This window comes from Gorilla gorilla, chromosome 8 (assembly GCF_029281585.2).
Source record: "Gorilla gorilla gorilla isolate KB3781 chromosome 8, NHGRI_mGorGor1-v2.1_pri, whole genome shotgun sequence".
Taxonomy (NCBI): Eukaryota; Metazoa; Chordata; class Mammalia; order Primates; family Hominidae; genus Gorilla; species Gorilla gorilla.
Genome location: NC_073232.2, coordinates 145,071,661 through 145,093,492, shown reverse-complemented (window position 1 = coordinate 145,093,492; position 21,832 = coordinate 145,071,661). Strand labels below are relative to the sequence as shown.

General features: G+C 58.1%; 1 protein-coding gene across 1 annotated transcript in view; it reads right to left on the bottom strand.

Annotated features, from left to right (window-relative positions):
• Positions 1-21,832, bottom strand: part of INPP5A (inositol polyphosphate-5-phosphatase A) — a 244,149-nt gene that overhangs the window by 62,589 nt on the left and 159,728 nt on the right. The window contains exons 6-8 of the mRNA XM_019035299.4: positions 20,155-20,258; positions 9,016-9,068; positions 6,943-7,062 (exon numbers count right to left, since the gene is read on the bottom strand). Of these exons, the coding sequence (XP_018890844.3) occupies positions 6,943-7,062; positions 9,016-9,068; positions 20,155-20,258 (277 nt within the window). The remainder of the gene's footprint in view (positions 1-6,942; positions 7,063-9,015; positions 9,069-20,154; positions 20,259-21,832) is intronic.

Below are 21,832 nucleotides of genomic sequence, written 5' to 3'. Positions count from 1 at the left end.
CTCCTCCAGGCAAAACCCAGGCAGATGGCGGGATGTGCTGAAGCAGCAGGGTCAGCCTCAGGGCTAGCAGAGCCCCCAAAGTGCCTGGGGCAGCCAGGCTGCTCACTGGGTGGAGTCACAGCAACCACTGCGCTTGAGGAAGCTCCTTGACCAACCCACTGATCCCCAGTGCCGCACCCAAAGGCCCCCTGACTTCCCCACCCAGTGAGTCCCAGCCTCGGAGCCCCAACCCTTTAGGGGCCAGCACCTGAGGTCACGGGGGTGGGGGAGGGAGGCGGAGCCCTGATGCAAGAGGAAGGGTGTCCTTGTAAAAGAGGAAGACACCAAAAGCTCACCTTCCCTCCCTCCCTCCACCACGTGAGGACGCAGTGAGAAGGCGGCCGTCTGCAAGCTGTCACCGGAACTCAGATCTCAGACTGAGAACTCAGGTCGGCTGCAAAGCCCCGCCACGGAGTTGTGTTGCGGCGGGCGGGGCTGAGATGGTCTCCGGAACTCAGCCTTGGGGCTGGGGGCATCCTGGGCCCCAGCAGTGTGTGCCTTCTCAGCGTCTGACACCTTTTAAAGCCCACACTCCCTTCGATGAGTCCATCCCCACATCAAGTGCTCTCGGGCAGAGTCGTGCGGGGAGCCCCGTGCAGGGCGGCAGGAGGGCTGTGCAGGGCTCTCCTTCGGCAGCCGCCGCTCTCATGCTCTCCACACGGAGCATCGCCGTTTTACTTTTGTTTTTCTCACTCTGAGACCCACCCTCTCAAACTCTGCTTGGACACCGCCATAAACCACAAAAACGGGTGCAGCACAGAAGTGCCTCAGCCTCCAGGACCCCCCCCCCTCCTCTCCAGCTAGCGGAAAACACAACTGGCTGAGATGCCAGTGGTGACGCTGGGGTTCAGGGTGTGGAAAGGACCAGCGGGAGTGGAGACACACGGCCCCCACGGCCCAGCACAGGCATCGTCCTGTCTGCCACCGAAGGGCCGGGAACCACCCAAACGCTCTCCAGACAGCCGGCAGCGAGTCCCATGACCGAGCACCGTGGCTGGAGCTCGTGGAGACGTCCGGCAGACTCTGTTCGCATGATGCTGGACATGTTGGTCACAGGCGATGACACGTGTAAAGACATAAACCACACACAGGCATCACAGCAGCGTCGCGTCGACGCTTGCCTCCACGCTGGCACATAATGAAAGTACAGAAACATCCGTGCCTGTGTCACAAGAGGCCAGAAAGCGGCAAAGGAGCGACAGGTGCTGAATTCAGGCTGATGCTGGGGGCCAGGATGGGGTTCAGGATGGAGGACGGGGCACCCGCGGGCCCACATGGTTTGTTTCTTAAGGAAAGGAAACATGCGGAGAACGTGCAGGGTGCGTGGCGGGTGCAGGCGCTGCCCCTACATCTGCATAGCGGCACCACCTTTCTCGGCGCTTGACTCCATGTTCAACAAAATGAAGATCGCAGCCATGGATCAGCCGAGGCACAGGCGAAAGGAGCCCCTCCTGCCGGGCAGCAGTGGACCGACCACGCCCTGGAGAGGCTGACGCGACACAGAGGCAGCGGGCTTCACGGCACCGCAACGGCAGAGGGCACGGGCTTGTGCTGCCAGGAGTCCCGGGCATGCGGAGGGACACCACAGGGTGCCTGGTGGGCTCCGCAGACACATGACCTCGGCCACCCTGAGGTCTCTGAGTCTGAGAAAGCCTGATCGGGACGAGCCCACGACCAGCAAGAGCCTGTGAGCTGTTCTCCGAGGCCAGCGGGAGTGTGAGGAGCGCGAGAACCAGCCCTGTGGCCAGGAGCGCTCAGGGTGACCCAGATCTTTAATGCCGAGTTTGCCTTTGCCTGGAGACGCAGCAGCTTTTCTTTACTGGCTGCACAGCAAGGCAAGTTCTGGGAACGTCTAAAGAGAAACATTTAGGTTGGGGGCTCTTTGAGCGGCTGACAGCTAACTGATGGCCCTCCATAAAGCCACAAAGCGGGGCTGGGGCGCGGGCATCACGTCACCTCTCCCTGGGAAACTAATTGCTTGGAATTGTTCAGAAGAACATTATTTTTCTGGCAATCATTTCCTTTGAATGCCCAAAATGAGCATGAAACAACTCTTTTGACTGGACATAAAAGTTAAATGTCCCAATGTTGATCAAATTAACTTCAGCGCCATGACAATGGACTGTATTTGTGAGAAAATAATGGGGGGACAAAGGGGTGCTTTATGCCGAGATTTCACAGTTGTAATGTAAAATGTTTCTGTTGAACTAGCCCAGGCCACATTTCAGAGGGGAGACAAAGAGTCCCGTCACTTATGGGAAAATCTCCTTTCCAGCTGAAAGCTCAGGAAGGTTTCGGGACGCCTCAGCGGATGGTGCCTAGGAAGGCTGACGTGCACCTCTGGCTCAGCCCCCAGATGCCCCCCAAGGGCTGACCTGTGTGTCCAGGAGAGGGACCGGGGCTGCCCCCAACACGGGCTGAGTGCTCGGCGCCTCCGAGAGCCACACAAGGGTGTGCACGGCCCGGCCTCACCCAGGGTCCAGGACCCCAGCCCGGCACAGATGCCGCCAACACCTGCCCAGAGCCCGGTCCTCCTCACTCATTAGGGATTTGTCTTCTTTTTAAACTTCTCATAACAAGAGGTTAACAGCAACAATTTCAAAAATTACACACAAAAAAGTAAAGGTTCGCATCTGTGATAAGAAGTCCAGTGGAGCCCTGTGACTGGCCGTGGTGGTGGCAGGCACCCTGCAGCACTCGCCCTGGGGCTGCTTCTGAAGACTTTAACTCAGAGCTTGTCTCTCAGTTGTTTTACAATCATCTTCCTACTCTGGAATGCGTTTAGGTTTAGAGCAACGGTGCGAAGGTCCTACGGTGCCTCTGGGTTTTAACCTGGCCGGCATCCTCCTCCAGCGCTGGGACCTGCCCTCCATCCTGGGCCTGGTGCTGCCGGCCCCGCAGCTGATACGGGACATGGACCTGGGAAGCCGCGCGGGGAGATTAAACCAGGAAGAGGCTGCAGGAGCCTCCTCGCTGTCTCCTCGCTGTCTCCCTGCGGGGCAGACAATGTGCGCCCGGTTCCCAACGCCGTGAATGGGGCCCCGTTGGTGGCAGCGTCCATTCAGAGGCCGCGCGGCATTGTCCTGCCCGATCCGCACAGCAGAATGTGGTCTGCTGGTGGCTGCCAAGAGGTTAGCAGCCGCGGTGAAAGGGCGACCCATTGTTCCCGACTCCGACAGAGCCGCCCTTTGTGTTGCGCGGCCCGCCCCACGCCGCGGAGGTCCGGATCTGCGGCTGGCTGAGCGCGCCGCAGGAGCCATTCATGGGAATGCAGAGACGCAGAAAAGTGGCCCAAAAGCCCAAAGGCTGCTTTCTTGAGGCCGCGGAGCCATGGCAGCGAGGGGCAATGACACATTTTAATGCCATGCCATGCTGACAACCTAACCGCTGTCACCAAGACCCAACAGCAGACACGGCAGGGCCCTCCCTGCTCCTGGGCTCCGTGGGAGGTCCCCGAGACGCTTGGTGCCTGCAAGCCGAGGGCTGATCAGGCAGGAAGAACCGCGCAGCTCCTGTGGGTGAGGCCCTTCTCCCTGGGCGACTGACATGCTGTCCAGGGAGGGCGCCCAGGGCACAGGCGGTCATCAGTCACTTTGTCGCTGACAAAGCCCCAGGCCCCCATCCCCCACCTGTGCTGCTTCCCCACGGTGGGCAGTTGAGAGCACAGTCCCCAGGCTCAGACCGATCCCTGCCTCAGTGTCAGTGCCAGCTCCAGAGATACCCGGGAGGCCGGACAGGTCCCCTGCAGAGGGTGTGGCCGTGCACAGGGCTGAGGGCTGGCCTCAGTGCGTGGCCACGAGCACAGCAGCACCCAGGCCTCGCAGTTGCCACCCTCTCCGGGACCAGGCTAGTGACAGGGGACCAGGGCTCCATCACTCTGGAGACGGAGGTCAGGGGCGGTCAGAGGGGATAAGGGGCCACGCCTCAGGGCCCTCAGCAAGGGCCAGATGCGGAGGAGAGCCAAGTGCATATACCCGCTAATAACAGCACAGGGATGGGAGCCCAGCCCAGACTCCTTGTGCAGAGCCCTGTGGGGAACCCGGGAGGATCGTGAAGGCGGCAGGCAAGGAGCCACGCAGGCCACACTCACCACAGCAGCAGACGGAGCCAGCATTCAGGAGGGGCCCCACCAGCTCCAACTCCCCCTGGAGCAGCACCTACTGGAGAATGCAGCCTTCCACCCCTTCCTCAGGATGCACAGTGCTGAGCTATGACAGGTACACACTTATGTGCACATGCACCCACACCTGTACACCTACACACACGTGTGCACACCCACACCTACACACATACATGTGCACATACCCACAAATGCACACACACTCACACCCACACACACACATGCACTCCACACCCACAACCTGCATGCACACATACCCACATGTACCTGCACACATATCCAACCCACGTGCATATGCTCTCCCCACATACGCACACACACCTTTACACACACCCACACACACGCACACATACATACATGCATACACCCCAGCACACATGCATACACCTTAGCACACATGCATCCACACAGATCCACATGCACCCACACGCCCACACCCATGCATGCACACACCCACACACATGCACACGCCCATAGGCACATGCACACCCACACAGGCCTACACATCAACACATGTACCCCCACACAAGCGTACACATATGCACCCACACGAGCCCCCACACACATGCACACATGCATCAGTGCACCCCCGCACACATGCACACACCCAAATATGCAGACACATGCACCTACACACACACCTACACATGCATACACCTGCACTCACATGGACCCACACACGCATATACCCACTCACATGCACCCACACATGCATATACCCGCACACACATGCACCCACACACACACCCACACCCGCACTCACATGTAGCCACACAAGTGCACTCACGTGTCCACGTGTGCACACACAATGCAACCCCCACACCCCTGCAAGTGTGCACACACCCAGACATGTACCCACACATATCCACACCACACATGCACCCACACCCACACAAGCGTGCACACATATGTATGCACTCGTGCACCCACACATGCACACACAAGCATCCACACACATGCACACACGAACACACACACATGCAGATGTGTGCACACCCACCCCCACACAAACCCAAGCAACTGTGCACTCACATGCATGTACATGTGTGCACACACACAATTACATAATTGCATGCACACAAGGTGTGCACACTCACAGGCATGCACATATGCACAGGCACACACATGCACATTGAACACTATCCTTACAAGGCACTGTTAGGAGGCAGGGACCTGCTGGCTGCTGTTCTCCTTCATAACCCCACCTGCCTTAGGGACCCCTCAGGACGTGAGTCTTGCTTGGGTAGAAATGTGCTCCACACAGTCCCCAGGGGTTGCCTCTTATAGGACTCTCCCACTCCTGCTCTTGAGCATCTGACGGCGCTGGTCACATACCACACATGACTCTGGGGCAGGGGCCCCACCCACGTGCCCCTCCACATGGACTGCTGCTCCCACTGTCTTCCCCGGGAAGCCTCCCAGAGGCTCAGAGGGTACCAGGCCCTGCCCAGCCTCCTCCCTCTCTGGGTCCAGACCTCAGTGCCCGCCAATCCCTGTCTCTGCCTGTGCAGCCCCAGGCAGTTGTGACTGCCCCAGGGACAGTGGTGGCCTGGGAATGACTCAGTTATTCTGCTCTGCACAAGCCCAGGCTAAGACAGGTGTGGGTGGGAGGGAACCGGCCCCGGGAACAGAAGGTCGGCATCTGAGGATGCCAGCTGCTGGAAGGTGGGCGAGGCGCAGGGCAGCTCCAGGCCCTCGCACGCTTAGTCGGGAGTGTAACTCCGCATTCTGCACACACGGGGGCTGGGAGGGGCTCAGGTCAGGGGCCCTCTAGGGAGCAGAATGGGGTTCAGGTGGAAATCAGGGACCACCCTGGGACAGAACTGCTGGTCTCGGGCCTGTGTTCATCACTGCTGCAAGCCCAAGCTGACGGAGCACTGTCTTGTCAACCACAGGGATGCTGGCGGGAAAGGTTTCTATGACAGGCCTAACTGGAATGGGCAGAGAATAAACCCAGACTGCCTGGCTGTGGGGCCTGAGCTTCAGCAAAAGGCCCAGCTGTAGATGGGGAGGGACACGGGCCCCAAGATCAGACACATCCCACCAATGGGGGTCCCCTGCTTCCCAGTGACAGCCCGTCATCTCCACAGCATCACTGGTGGAGCAGCCTGGAGTACTGGGGGGGCAGGGGCCCAGGCGCAGGTGGAGGTGGCCCCCACGCTCCCACTGACTCTTCAGTGTCCTATTCACCTCCCACCACAGCACCCCATGGCACCGTTTTCTTATCTTTCCCACAAAAAAGTCGGAGAGAAAGTGAAGCCATCCCCATCCAAGTCCATTGTGAGGGTGCAGCTCCAGCCTGTGGACAGGGCTTGGGGGCTCTGCCACCTCCATGGGGCAACTCCAGTAAGGGCTATCGGCAAATCGGCAAGCACAGAGCAGAGTGTGCCTCCCAGAGCAGGCACAGCCTTTCCCAGTGGCCAACAGGGTGAGTGGACACACCGACCTGCCCACCCACCTAACCCGCCCGCCCACACCTACCTCTCCACCCATACCTATACCTGCCCAGCACACCTACCTGCCCACTCACACCTACCTGCTCAGCACACCTACCTGCCATCCACACCTACCTCTCCATCCACACCGACCTGTCCACTCACACCTACCTGCCCAGCACACCTACCTGCCATCCATACCTACCTCTCCATCCACACTGACCTGTCCAGCCCACCTACCTGTCCACCCACACCTATCTGTCCACCCACACCTATCTGTCCACCCACACCGACCTGCCCAGCACACCTACTTGCCCGGCCCACGCCTACCTGCCCGCCCACACCTACCTGTCCAGCACGTAGCCCAGTGCCTTGTGCCGGATTCCCGAGTACACGGAAGGGCTTGTTTCCCAGGCGACCAGATTGGAAGCATCATGGAAAAGATGGATATTCACCAAGTCAAAGGCACTGCAACCAAAAGAGAAAAGGACACATCACCAAGGGCCGGAGCCTCTGGGTCACACTTCGTTCTCCCAAGGAGTCCCTGGGAAGATAAGACCCGCACTGGCCTCCGCCGTGCGGAGCCACCCGAGGCCGGGCACCTGTCCACCCACCTGTCTTCCGACAAGGCCAGAGGACAGGAAACCTCCAGTGAAGTCTGAATATGTCTTTACAAATGCAGTTACTCTGGGCAACTAAAAAGTGAGCTACTTTTCTTTAAAGAGAAAAAGTATGGAAACTCTCCCTGATGGCCAAGCTAAGAGGAAGGGCCACCCCTCAGCCTCAGCTGATGCTGCCCAGGGCTGCCGGCTGCACCCATCGGGGACCCTGTAAGGCAGGGTGGGGGGCACAGGGACAGGCAAGAAGAGTGCTTCATTTCACTCCCAAAGGGAAGACCCTTGGGAAGCCCCGTGGGCCGGCTGTGGGCCTCCAGGCACATGGACTCGGCAAGGCCTGAGCCTCTGTCACACTGCAGGGGACCCTCAGCACCTTCAGCTGGCAAGGACATGTCCCCTCACCAGGGGAGGTCAGTGCAGGGCTTGGCACAGTCTGGACACTGTCCCACAAAGCCCTCACTGCCTGCATGTCCTCCACAGGCTCCAAGACCCAGCCGTCTCCCTACCAGGAGGCGCCAGGAATGAGTGCGTGCAGGCGGCCTTGCCCTCCTCCAGCCTGTGGCCCAGCTGCCACAATGACCCCGGTGACGCTGCCTGGTGAACGTGCCCCCACGTGCCCCCACACCATGCCAAGGCTGTTCCCTGTGACCAACAGCAAAGGGCGGCCTGCAGCCTGCACTGCCTGGGGTGGGCACGGAACCGCGGCTCCTTCTCAGCTCCCTCTGTCCTCCCCCTCCCTCTTCTTCCTCTTTCTCTCCCCCTCCTTCCTCCCTCCTCCTCTCTTCCCCCTCCCCATTCTCCTCTCCTACCCTTCTCTCTCACTCTTCCCCCACCTCCTTCTTCCCCCCTCCCCCTCCTCTTCCTTCCCCCACCCCCTCCTCCTCCCCCTCCTTCCCCTCCTCCCCCCTCCCTCCCTCCATCCCCCTCACTTTCTGGACTCTTGCTCCTCCTGGGGATGTCCTGCCCTGAGCAGCCCCAGGGAAAGGCCTGAGGGGTAGGGGCAGAAACCCCTGCCCACAGCCCCAGTGAGCTCGGAGATGAGTCCTCTGGAAGCCCCAAGGTGACCAGGGCCAGAGCCCCAGAAAAGCCACTCCCGGGTCCTGAGACACTCACAGCCATGACCTCGTATGTGTTTTTAAAGCTGCTAAGTTTAGGGCGGTCTGTTACACGGCAGCAGATAATCAAGCAGCCAAGTTTTGGAAAATCCATGAAAAGAAAATAAAAACAGTATTCAAATGAGATGTGATGGCTGGAGGGACAGGCTGGGGAGCCACCTTAGGAAAGCAGATAACAGGTTTCTGTTTCTTATGATGCAGAAAAGGTGGGGCGGCGCTATCGAGAACATGTTCACTGCAGAAAGGCCAGGCCGGAGGATACGTGGATGAGACGCAGGCTCCGCTACGTCTGTGCTCAGTCTGCTGATGGACCAGGCTGCCAGGCGGCGCTTACGCCGTCTCACTGGGCAGCCACGGGGCCCCAGTACTAGGGGGCCTCCCTGCTGACTTCTCTGTGCAGCGGGCTCTGGCCAGTGGAACTCTCCAGCTGCCGGGAGGGACCGGGGCCGTCACTGTGTCTCCATTGGCACTGGGCACCCAGATGTCTGACTTACAGGGAACAGTGACAATGCTCCGAATGCATCGCCGTGAACAAAAAAGGTCAGAGTGGCAGGTGGGGGTCAGGCAGCTGGGGGTCTTCGTGCAAAATCAGTAGAGCCTCCAATGAGGTGTGTGGAACATGCCGCTGGTGCAAGATATAAAAGGGTAAGAAACGTTATGGAAATTGACAAAGCACAGACACCACGTACCAGTCTGCAATGCACCACCTCGTCCGGATGAAGCCTTTTCTTGACCATTTGCACTGAAAAATAAACATGTCACACAAATGAGCCGGAGTAAGTGAGCAAGAGCAACACGTGGGTCCCACACACCTAAAGGACACAGGAGATGCTTTCCAAACAAAAAACAGCAGGGCTCTTCCGGCACTGATGGCGCCCCACTAAAAAGAACTTAGCTGTGCACCTATCCTCAAGTGAGGCTTCGCACAGACGCCTGCAGGGACCGTTGATGCCCAGCCTGGGGTGGGAGGGGGGGAAGATATGAAGAAACGTGCCAGCCTGCTGCCTGTGAGCCCCGTGCCCCCGTGTGAGAGCAGCTGCAGGGAAACCACTGTCACCACAGATGCTGATCAGGGAGCTCAAGACACACGGCTGCCCTCGGCTGGACCACAGGGAAGACTTGAGCAGCCGCGCCCAGCCAGGCGTCCTGGAAAGTGGGTGAGCTGCCCACCCCAACAGTGTGTGTGGCCTCTCACTGATCCCCACCACCCACCGATGCCTCTCACCCACCGATGCCTCTCACTGATCCCCACCACCCACCGATGCCTCTCACCCACCGATGCCTCTCACTGATCCCCACCACCCACCGATGCCTCTCACCCACCGATGCCTCTCACCCACCGATGCCTCTCACTGATCCCCACCACCCACCGATGCCTCTCACCCACCGATGCCTCTCACTGATCCCCACCACCCACCGATGCCTCTCACCCACCGATGCCTCTCACTGATCCCCACCACCCACTGATGCCTCTCACCCACCGATGCCTCTCACCCACCGATGCCTCTCACCCACCGATGCCTCTCACTGATCCCCACCACCCAGCAGAGCCACCGAACGTGGAGCCTGAACTCTGGTCTAAAAGTACCCCCAAAATTCAAGTGAAACAGTCACCAGCATGAGATTCCAAAGAGGGGTGTTCTTTAAGAGGTGGCAGGGCTCCCCTCAAGATGGCATGGAGGCCCTCCTGCCCTCCCACCTCCCACCATGGTAGGTTCCTCTGCTGGGCCACCCAGTACAGCAGTGGCCAGCCACCGGGGCCACCGAGCGTGCAAAGTGTATGACTGAAGAACTGAATTTTAGATTCCATTTTATCTTCATTAATTTTAATTTAAACAGCCATGCAGAACAGGGTAGCTTCACAGCCTAGGCCTCTTGGGAAACCCTTGAAAACTACAGAAGGCACTGGGAAGAGGCTGACAGAGACAAGTCCAAGGTCCACAAAGCAAAGCGCTTCGGGCAGTGGCAGGGGAACGGCAGCCACCAGGGCAGGGCACCGCCCATTCCATTCCCAGCAGCAGCCATATGCCTGGCGCCATCGGGGACGGAGGTGGACAGGGGCTGCTGTTCTTGGTGCTCATGGGCTGGCAGAGAAGGAAAGCAGGACAGGGAAGACCCTGTCTCCTCCACCACACCCTAAGGTCTGCTGAGGAGATGAAAGCAGATGGGAATCTGGAGTTAACTGTGGATGAAACACCCGTGAAGGAAGGGTCCAGTGTGGCGTGCTCCCTCTATCTAACACGGAGAGTGCAGAGATCAGAGGCTCTCCCTTTGACCCCACCTTGCCACTGGCCACCGTCCCCTTTGGCTCCTCCAGTATGCGCACGTGCCGGACAACAGCTGCCCAAATGCTCTCTGCAAGGTCACCACAGCCTCCATAGGCAAACTCCTACAGACACTCGCCCTTCATCTCGCCTGGCCTGTTGGTGGCACCTGGCAGCACAGTGGCCCCTGCAGCCCTGTCTCCTTCTCCTGGTCCCCATCCAGCACAGTGGCCCCTGCAGCCCTGTCTCCTTCTCCTGGTCCCCATCCAGCACAGCACCCCCCACAGCTCCCTCCTGGGCAAGGCTCTAGGGCTGTGGATTCCCAGGCATGAGGCCCTTCTTTGCCTGCCCCCACCCCAAGTGCTCCCTGCCCCCTCCCTAAGTGCTCCCACTCATGCTCAAGAAGGGAAATTCCAAGCCCCACACACTGGTGGGGGTGAAGCTGAAGCCAGCCAACCCTTCCCGTACACACTGCATTCTTCCCCTGCACTCTGGATCCACAGCTGCTGTAAGAAGCACCCCGGCACACGAACTGTGAATCCTCTGAATGTATGTTTTCCTCTCTCTGGCTGTTTTAAAGTTTTTCTCTTTGTCATCAATATTCTGAAGCTTCACTGCCATCCAGGTATGGGTTTATTTTTATATATCCTGCTCTGTATCCAAATTGTGCTCAGGAATTAAATTTTTAAGAATTTCCCCTTATCACTTCCAACACTGCTCCATTGCTTCTTTCTGGAATTTATTCTGAGTTTATTTGAGCCTCTTAATAGTCTTTATGTCTTTTAACTGCTCTTTTCTATAAAAATAAAAAACATACAAACAACCAAACAAACACAAATCTTTGTCCGTCTTGACTATGTTTAGATGAACTCCTTAATGACATTGTCTAATTCTCTGATTCTCTCTTTGACCACATCTAGTCTAGAATCTGTTCTGTAATTTCTAATGCAGAATGTTTAATGTTTCTACAGGCTCCTCTTCATATTCCCTTTTCTTGTTTTATTTCTGTTTTAATTGAATAACATTTTTAATGAACCCTATCTTTCACTTATCTCTTTGAGCAATTTAAACATACTTAAAGTCTGTCAGCTTTTCCCAAGAAATCAACTTTATTTGGGGTGAGTCTGTATTCTGGTGTCTGCTCGTCTCATAGACGTTCTTGGTTTGCAGTCTCCTGGGAAGTGAGAGGCACACCCTCCTCACCTGTGCAGTTCCATGGCCACCCCACCCAGCATCGTAAAAGGTCTGGGCTCTCTGCCCCCCAGTGATACTGAGGCACCCACAGACGCACCCTCAGGGTCCACAGGTGGCTCCAGGCTTCCTCCTTCCAGGGCTGGTCCTTCTTCCCTCACCTGTAAAGTCCCAGGCCCCAGGTAAGCAGACTTTTAAAGAAGTAATAGCTTTATTTTTCAGAGCAGCTTTAGGTTTCCAGAAGAATTGAGCATAAGGTACAGAGACTTCCTGTACACTCCTCCCGGCCTGGCCACGCACTTGGACGCCAGGCTATGGCTCTACTCGTTGAGGAGGATCTGTCCTCACACCACGAGCTGGCTCTGGTACTGAGCCCGCATCCCCTGCCGTGCTCAGGCTGCCCTGCTTGCCAAACAACATGGGCTGTGCCAAAGCTCCAGGAGGCTGGCCAAGGCGTCCCCAGGCTACTGGTCTGGCTGCTGCACGGGGCCATGCCCAGACGACCCAGGGAGCTCTATGGCGGGGTGGCGGGGTGGCAGGCTCCCTGCGTGCTGCACCAGACACTTGTCTCTGATTCCAAACGTGTCCGCCTCCTCTCTCGGGGAGGCCATTTGCCCCGGGGAGCCTCTGTGTTCATTTCCTGTAGGTAACTGTGTCTGCAATGGAAACACATCAGTGGGAAGCTGAGCTGTGGGGAGAAGTGGGTGCTGCTGAGGCCCCACAGCGGGCTCCATGCTCCTACCAACGGTGCAGCTGGGACACCCCCAATGCTTGGACTCTCTCCCTTCCACTCAGCCTGCACTCCAGACAAGCCACCTGCCACCTGTCCAGACGCCCTTCCTCCAGCCTCCACACTCCAGACGAGCCACCTGCCGCCTGTCCAGACGCCCTTCCTCCAGCCTCCACACTCCAGACGAGCCGCCTGCCGCCTGTCCAGACGCCCTTCCTCCAGCCTCCACACTCCAGACGAGCCGCCTGCCGCCTGTCCAGACGCCCTTCCTCCATCCTCCACACTCCAGACGAGCCGCCTGCCGCCTGTCCAGACGCCCTTCCTCCATCCTCCACACTCCAGACGAGCCGCCTGCCGCCTGTCCAGGCGCCCTTCCTCCATCCTCCACACTCCAGATGAGCCATTGGCCGCCTGTCCAGATGCCCTTCCTCCATCCTCCACACTCCAGAGGAGCTGCCTGCTGCCTGTCTAGACGCCCTTCCTCCATCCTCCACACTCCAGATGAGCCGCCAGCCGCCGGCCGCCTGTCCAGACACCCTTCCTCCATCCTCCACACTCCAGAGGAGCTGCCTGCTGCCTGTCTAGACGCCCTTCCTCCATCCTCCACACTCCAGACGAGCCGCCAGCCGCCGGCCGCCTGTCCAGACACCCTTCCTCCATCCTCCACACTCCAGATGAGCTGCCTGCTGCCTGTCTAGACGCCCTTCCTCCAACTCCCACACGTCCAAATCCAGCCTGCACTTTCTGGGGAGATGGCCCACCTGGAACAGCCACTGCCCACCCCCCACGGCCCAGCCACGCACAGGATCCACACCAGCAGCACCCAGGGCCTCAAGGCAGTGGGTAAGTCAGGACTGCCAGGCTGCCAGGTTCAAGTCCCAGCTGTGGGGCCTCGGGTACAAGGAGGGGAGGACAGAGCCCATGTTGCCGGTGGGCTGCAAGGGGTGGCTCTGCGCACCAGCAGCCGCTGCAGGCTGGCTCCAACACACAGGCACACACCCAACCCTCAGGCCGACCAGAAAGGGAAACTGAGGCTCACAGGTTAAGAACTGCACTTATGGTCCCTTGGTGGCTTTGGGCCACAGTCACTGGGCCCAAGGCTGGGTTCTCACCCATGGGGGCTGCCATGGGAGAAGGCTGGATGTGTGACTGGTGACAAATCTACAGTAACTGGGTGAGGCCCCTCTACTAGTGACAGTGGGAGGCAGGCGTCTTTCCAGGAGAAAAGGTACCATCCCTGCAGGCCAAGGCACCTCAATACACGACTCCCCTAGAGCACCAGCTCATCTTCCGTGCCTCGACACCTCCTGTCTGGGGGGACTGGGGGGCCTGACATGCTTTGGGAACCAGATGCTGCAGCAGAGGTCAGGCCGAGCCTTCAGAACCCATGCGGGTGAAGCTGCGTGTGTGAGGGGGTGAAGCCACGCGTGTGTGGGGGTGAAGCTGCGTGTGTGTGGGGGTGAAGCTGCGTGTGGGGATGAAGCCGTGTGTGTGTGTGTGTGTAGGTGAAGCCACGTGTGTGTGGGGGGGGTGAAGCTCCATGTGTGTGTGGGGGTGAAGCTGCGCGTGTGTGTGGGGGTGAAGCTGCGCGTGTGTGGGGGGGGTGAAGCCATGCATGTGGGGGGGTGAAGCCATGCGTGTGTGTGTGTGTGTGAAGCCGCGTGTGTGTGTGGGTGAAGCCACGTGTGTGGGAGGGTGAAGCCACGTGTGTGTGGGGGTGAAGCTGTGTGTGTGTGGGGGGGTGAAGCCGTACGTGTATGTGTGTGCAGGTGAAGCCATGTGTGTGTGTGTGTGAAGCCGTGTGTGTGTGTGGGTGAAGCCACGTGTGTGGGAGGGTGAAGCCACGTGTGTGTGGGGGTGAAGCTGTGTGTGTGTGGGGGGGTGAAGCTGTACGTGTATGTGTGTGCAGGTGAAGCCATGTGTGTGTGGGGGTGAAGCCGTGAGTGTGTGTGGGGGGGTGAAGCCGCATGTGTCTGTGGGGGTGAAGCTGCACGTGTGTGTGTGGGGGTGTGCGGGGATGAAGGTGCGTGTGTGTTGGGGGGCAGAAGCTGTGCGTGTGTGTGTGGGTGAAGCCGCGTGTGTGTCGGGGGTGAAGCCACGTGTGTCTGTGGGTGAAGTTGCATGTGTGTGGGGGGGTGAAGCTGTGTGTATGTGGGGGGCTGAAGCCGCTTGTGTGTGAAGATGGCCGAGGGCCAGTTCCCCAGAAACCAACTCCATCAGGGGCCTCCGGCTGGCGGGTGAGAAACCTGCGGTCAACATGAATGGGAAGACAGGCACCGCGGGCACAGGGTTGTGCAGGAGGCACGTATGACAACGACCCCAAGAGCCCAGATCCATGTCCTCGCCAGCTGACGACAACCCCAAGAGCCCGGATCTGTCCTCGCTGATGCAATCACCAAGCGACCGGGACAGGTGTCTTGCCTGCACCAAGTCACAGGGGTGACCGCAGGGGAAGCTGGCCTTGTGAGACAGTCAGGACCAGCTCCTCTGGGAGAAACGGTGAGTCCGAAGGGTGGGGGGCACCCAACGGGAGGGAGGGGAGTCCCAACCCCGGCGTGTGGGCTCGGCAGGGAGCCTGGAGACCGCTCCTAACCAGCACCAGCAGGACGCCCTCTGCCAGCTCCCATGTCCAGACTCACGCTAGTGCCCCGCCACTCCCCCAAGCCCACAGTCACCCCTGTGTAAACGAGTGCCCCGGCCCACCCCAAGCATCCCACAGCCCACTTCCTGGGCGCAGGCGCTGTCCACATCCTCCGCTAGGACAGCCCATGAGTCTCAGTCCTGCTGGATGGGGCCAGAGCCCCAGAGCACACTGTGGAACGAGAGAGCAGAGGTGCTCCGTGGCACGTGCAGGCAAGCGCTTCCCATGTGCGTCAGAGCTGTGCCCGGGCACTGCCTATCCTGCTTCCAGGCAGGCAGTAGGGCCCGGGACACAGGGACACAGCGCCTCCCTGCACACACGCCTCTGAATTCTGACAGGTACAGCAGAGACCCCAAACTGAGCACACCCAGGTTTTTACCTAGAATTTGCGATAACTGTCAACAGTTTTACTTCCATTAAAAATGGAAGGCATTTGTAAATTTTTGAACCAAAATTAATTATTCTTCTCCTGAGTTTTCGATTATTTGTGTTAATTAAGTGTGTGTTTGTGTGTCTTCAATCTATGTGCATGTGGGTACATCTTGGTTTTTTAGATTTTTAAGTTTTCCACAGTAATGGAGAATTTTTTCCAACATTAATTATCCATAGACTGAATAAATAAAACGAGAAACAATGTCATTTTTGAATAATATAAATTGGTAATAACTGTAGTTTTAGGATTCTAATTTAAGATTTTTAAATAAATTGCAAATGAATCTCAGAAAATTTAACAGTATATTATCATAACCAACTATTTTCTAAAGTATTTGTAGAAAATAAGTTCCTTTTGAGGTAAGCTCATCAGAGCAGCTACCACTGCGCTGAGACTACGTTTCGAGGGATTTTACAGCAGGAACAAATGAAGCCACAGCCCACAGCGTCCTGACACTTCCACGGCCCGTGGCTGCAGGTGCGGTCGCATCCTTGGGTTTAGGGTGGGATGCGCGGTATGGGGAGAGTCCTCACAGAGGGCGTTCCCTGCACCCTTCAGTGGCCCCACCAGCACTCAGGACAGGCACCACCCTCATTTCCCCAGCGAGGAAACTGGGGCCTAAAGACCGCCAGCTCTTTGGAGAAAGAACCAGAACGGGAACCACCGCCCCAATTCCTGCACTGAAGTCCCCGCCTCCCGACGCCCCACTCCCCTTGCTGGCCAAGCCCCAAGCAGGCAGCCAGGGCTGGGGTGGGGTGGGGTGGCCCAAGAGGAAGGAGGTCCCCAGAGTCATCAGCAGGTTCAGGGGCCCCTCCCAGAGGCCACGCCCCCACGGGCGCACCTGAGCACCTCAGCCTGAGGTGGATGCACCCCACACCCAACACTGTCCTCCGGAGCAGGGCCGGGAAGTGCTGGGACGCAGAGACGGGCGTCCTGGGGCCTCAGCCAACGCTCACATGCTCAGGACTCAGGAAGACCCCAGAAGTTTATGGATGTACATACTTGTTGCTCCGGCCACGGCAAATGGAGGCAGAGGGTGTATGGCCAGGGCTGGGGGTCTCCTCCATCCCAGGCTGTGTGCGGGAACTTTCTGGTCACCGGCCACCTTCGAAGCCCTCACCTGGGGAGCCCTCAGGAGCCTGCAGATGGGACGGCCGTGGCTCCGCTCTCCTGAGGTGGCCGCCCCCTGGCCCGTGTTGGCTCCTCTACTCCCAGAGAGGTTTTCACCTCAGAAATGACACCCACATTACGTGGGGGTGGGGGTACATCCTTCACCTGACGATATGAAGTCTCTCTCAGGCCCCTGTTAATAGGGTTCCTTCAGCAGGCAGATGGATAGCGAATCCAGCCGGTTTCATCTACTAAAAGACGGCATAAATCGCCACGGAGAAAAGAGAGGCTGCGGGGAGATTATCGCCACATGGCCCTCACGCCGAAGGCCCGCTCAGAGCATTAGTGGAATTAATTCATCTTTCATAAGAGCTTGCAGCCGGCCCTGTGATCTATGGTAACAACCAATTTCTCACTACGGGCAAAAGGAAAAAAATGACTCGCCCTGATCGACTACACAAATCTGCTTTTTAAAAATGGCCTCACATTATCTGGAGTGTGGCTCCCAGAGGCATCATTTGAAATTCATACCAAGCCAAAAGCATCCATATATCAGCAGAGAAAGTTTTGTTAGTTTCTGCAGCGGCTGTAATTATCTGAGACTGCATTATACCCCCATCAAGGTAATTACATTTAGATTACCCTTAAGTGATGGTAATAAAAGAAAGAGAAATCAGTCTGAAACTAGTTCCTTCCTCCAAAATGTGTTCAAACACAGCGAGAGGTCGGGTGCAGAGGCGCAGAGGGAGGGGCGGGCCCGGCCAGGCTGCCCAGCCGGGACCCCCATGGCTCCCCGGGCCCCTCCCTGCTCCTTCCTCCCTCCAGCAGGGACATAGGGTGCCACATAGGCTCTGTGGGGTTAAAAAGCCACACTAGGGACAGAACGTTAGAAGCTTACAGTCTTTAAAATAAGGGTTTCCTTTTGTTAATTTACCAGGGAAGAGGAAACGTCGGAAAACCTTTGCAGATCATCACACGGGTCCCGGGAGGATCTCTAAGACGATGACGTGGCAGGGCTGGCCCTGACCCACAGGGAGGCCTCGGCCCAGGGCAGGGGCTGGTCCCCAGTCGCAGCCACCAGCAGCCACAAGGATCTGCTGAGCAGCTGACCACCAGGCCGCAGACAGCGACATGCTGCTCTCCCAGGGGAGAGACGGGTCCACACAAAGAGGCTCGGCGCCTTTTCCTCCCAGGAATCGTCTACTTTCCAGAACGTGCCTTCTCCTCTGCCTGTGGACACAACACTGCACAACACTGGGGTTGGACCCAGGCTGGGGGCTGGGGTTTCTATACAAACCGGGCCTGAGGCTGCTCTTCCTGGGGGCGGGGCGGCCCCTCGTGCTATGCCCTCCACAGACCCATGCCAGCAGGCCCCCAGCATCACAGAGGCCTCAGAGTACTGGCATTAGGGACCAAGGCCAGGGGCCACACTCAGACCCCTGCCAGGGCACCCACCCTTCAAAGGGTGGCAAAGTCATAGCAGAGGCCCCCAGATCTTGCCCAACTTCAGTCTGGGCCCCGGGCCTCAGCTCCCCGCTTGCTGGGTCCAAAAGAGAAGCCTGAGGCGTGGGTGCAAGAAGGAGGCCCCGCTGGCCAGAGTGGCAGGGCTGCTTTGGGGCGGGGCTGAGAGACGGAGGGGTCAGGAGCCTGTGTGGCTGCCTGGGAGGACCCTAGAGTGTCTGTTCCTTGCTGAGGGCCCGCTGTCCCCGAACTTCCCACCCTGGCTGACCCTGCGGGCCCTGGCCTCTCAGGACACACCTCGGCCCCCACCCCCAAGGGCTATGGGGCTCCCTGTGGGCTCTCCTACCCCATCCGGAGTGGACAGGACCCAGTGAATAACTGGACACCTGGTGGGGAGGGGACAGCCCGGCAGCACCTGGTCTGGCCACGGCCCTGGACAGCGATGCAGCCACATGGGTCCTGAGATGAGGTGCCGGGTCAACAGCCCAGCCACCCACAGCTGCTCTCCTCACGCCATCAGGTGGCAGCGCCTGGCCCTGCCCGGCCCAGGCCCCCCCCAGCACCCACGCTTCCCACAAAGGGCCCTGAGTCGGTCTCTGGTCACTCTGAGATGACAGCCTTGGCCGGGTTCAAGAGAGGCCAGAGTTCAGCTCGCAGGCTCTCCAGGGGAACCACAGCCCCCGCCCTGCCCTTCCGACGGGCCTGCACCACAGCCCCCGCCCTGCTCTTCCGATGGGCCTGCACCACAGGTGGCCCCTTCAGGGAGGCTGTCATGACCCAGGGACTCGACTACTGTGCGTGGAGAAGACCATGGAGCTTTCTTGCATGTCCTTTCCAACTGCTGGACATCCGGAGCGGAGGGAGGCAAACGGGCGGTGCCGGAAGCAGGACCGAGGACGGGAGGCTGGCCCACTGACACGGCGTCCTTGGCCTTGGGAAGACGGATGAGGAGGCCGAGCCACAGGGTGACTGGAGCACCCCATCCTTCACGGGCGGCCACAGTCCCTCACTCAAGGTGCGGGCCATAAAGCAAGTTAATAAAGTTGTGGCCTTGCTGGAAGTCAGCTCCATAGCAGCCTCAGCCTGCACAGCTCTCGTGGAGACAGGACCGCAGAGCAATCCTTCTTGGGGCTGCCTGCGCAGACAAGTCCGGACGAGAGCTCCTGTATCACAGCCTGGACGCCCCCAAACCTGCGTCCAGCTGCCAGCTCTTCAGTCTCAGTGCCTGGGCTGCTTCTAGCCACAGTGCCTGCACCCCGCTGTGATTCAGCAGATGAGGAAGGGCAAAGCAGCAAACGCTGCCTCGACAGGTTAACTACACAGCCAGGGAGACGCCGACAATGCCGCGTGTGAGGTTTACCCAAAGATCACGTGCACAGAGCAACAGCCGCGCACACACAGCTCGGCAAAAGTACATGGCCGCCAGAAGGAAACACCAATTTCTCATCAACACTGTGTCTGGCAGTGAGACGACAAATGCCTTCCACACATTTTGATTCTAATCTCTCCGTGTGAGGCAGGCATAACTGCCGGGACCCTGCTGCTCGCAGCCTGGCACAACCACCAAGGCTGTATCTGACACGGGACCGTGCCCTGCCCCACACTCACACCACGGGCACACAGGACTGTCAGCCACTGTCTTGGTTACCACCAGCCAGCCCAACCCTCTCCCAGCTGGGCATGCGGGAGACCCCAGGTGCACGCCAGGGGAGCTGAATGATTTTCCTACATCTTTTGGCGAAGGTTCTTTCTCCTGGATACGAGGATTCAGGAACTTACTGATTACTTGGTGCTAATGCCTTAGATTCTCACTGCCCTTACGTGTGACAGCCCAGACCAACCACAGAAGCCTGGACTCCCAGGAAGACAGATTATCAGAGGTAACAACAGGCAGCTGTGACTAGCAACAGTGCAATGCGAAAATTCCATGTTCCATGTCGCTTCTGACTGGCTCACTCTGGGAAGTAAACACGTCAGTGAGAAAGCCTCGCTACGTACCTCGGGGAAGTAGTCCTGCGGAAACTTCTCCTTCTCCAGCATGGGCGTGCTCTCTAAGGTATCCGAGTAGATCTCTTTGCCAGCGACCTTTCTATACTTCTTAGCTGGAAGAGACCAGAAGGACGAGGTGACTATCCCATCATTGTGCCCCATCCAACCAGCCTGGAGCACAACCTGTTTCCGCCCCACTTCAGCCCGATGGGAGCAAGAGAGGCCCCCCGAGAGGAGGCCCTGATGAGGGGTCCGACCCAGAACAGACCCCCAGCGGCCCGGCTGCTCCATGCCTGTGGCTCATAAATTCCCCTCCCATGACCTGGAATCTGACACTCCACTCCATTATCCCCTGAGAGCTCCCAGACTGCAGATTTACAGGAGCTAATTGGCATCCTCTTTTAAACCCGTGAATATATTTAAGAGGGCTGTAGAATTACCATTCACTCAGACCTTCACATGAATTTATTTAATAACGTCGATTTCCTCCCCGTATCCAGCCTCCATCACTCATATTCCAGGGAAGAGGTTTATGTGTGACGGTGAGAGAGGCAGCTCGCGGCAGGGTGCCTCCCAGATGGGCTTTGCCAGTGGCTGCTTGGCACCTTTCCTGGACCCCCCAGTGGATAGGCCAGGCCCAGGGACACAAGCCCCGCCATGGGCAGGGCCTGTCTCACTATTGTTCACAACCAGGCCTCAGCCTTTCTTTTTATGGACAGGTAGCTCCACACCCAAGGTGGGGTGTGATCAAGGATGGCAGGGATCCATTCCTCAAACTCCTGCTGGATCCAGTGGGCAGGTGGCTGCTGGCCTCTTTGCAAGATGCTACAGGATGGCTCCTGGGCCACTGAGGTGACACTCCTGGGTGTCAACGAGGTTCCTGGAGACCGCTTTGGAGCAGTGTGTTGTGTCCCACAAGCAGCTCCAACCTGCAGTTTCTGGGGTATTATCCACCCCACTACGGCAGGAGGAACAGAGGGAGCAACCTGAGGACCACAGCACCATGGGCCAAGGTACTGGGTCACCACTGGGGTGGGCAGGAGTTTCAGGAAAAAACAGAGTGCTGTGGTCTGGCCCAGCCCTGGGTGCTGTGGTGTGGCCTGGCCCTGGGTGCTGTGGTCTGACCTGGCCCTGGGTGCTGTGACCTGGCCCAGCCCTAGGCGCACAGTCCTGGATGTGGGTGCCTCATGGACAGGAGACAGCATGAGATGTTTCAGCGACTTATGGAGCATGGACAGAACGTGAAATAGAGGCCATTCCCTAAACTCGGAGCTTAGACACCACGGATCCTTTCGCTGTCTCCACAGTTCTGCCTTTTCCAGAGTGTCACAGAGTTGGAATCACAGCGTGTAGCCTTTCCAGGTTGGCTTCTTTCATTGGTAGCAGGCGTGTCAGGCTCCTCTGTGTCTTCTCGCAGCTTCAAAGCTCATTTCTTTTTATCACCAAATAACACCCCGTGGAGCTGACATGCCACAGTCTGCTTGGCCCATTCACCCACAAGGCAGAACAGCAAGTCTTGAAGTCAGGAAGTGCAGGCTCTGACTCTGCTCTTCTTCTTCAAAACTCTGGGCTATTCTGGGTATTTTGCTTTCCACATAACCTTTACAGTCAGTTTGTCAATGGCATGACACACCTTGCTGGGGTTGTGTTGAATCTATAGCTGAAGTTGGGAAGAGCTGAGCCCTTG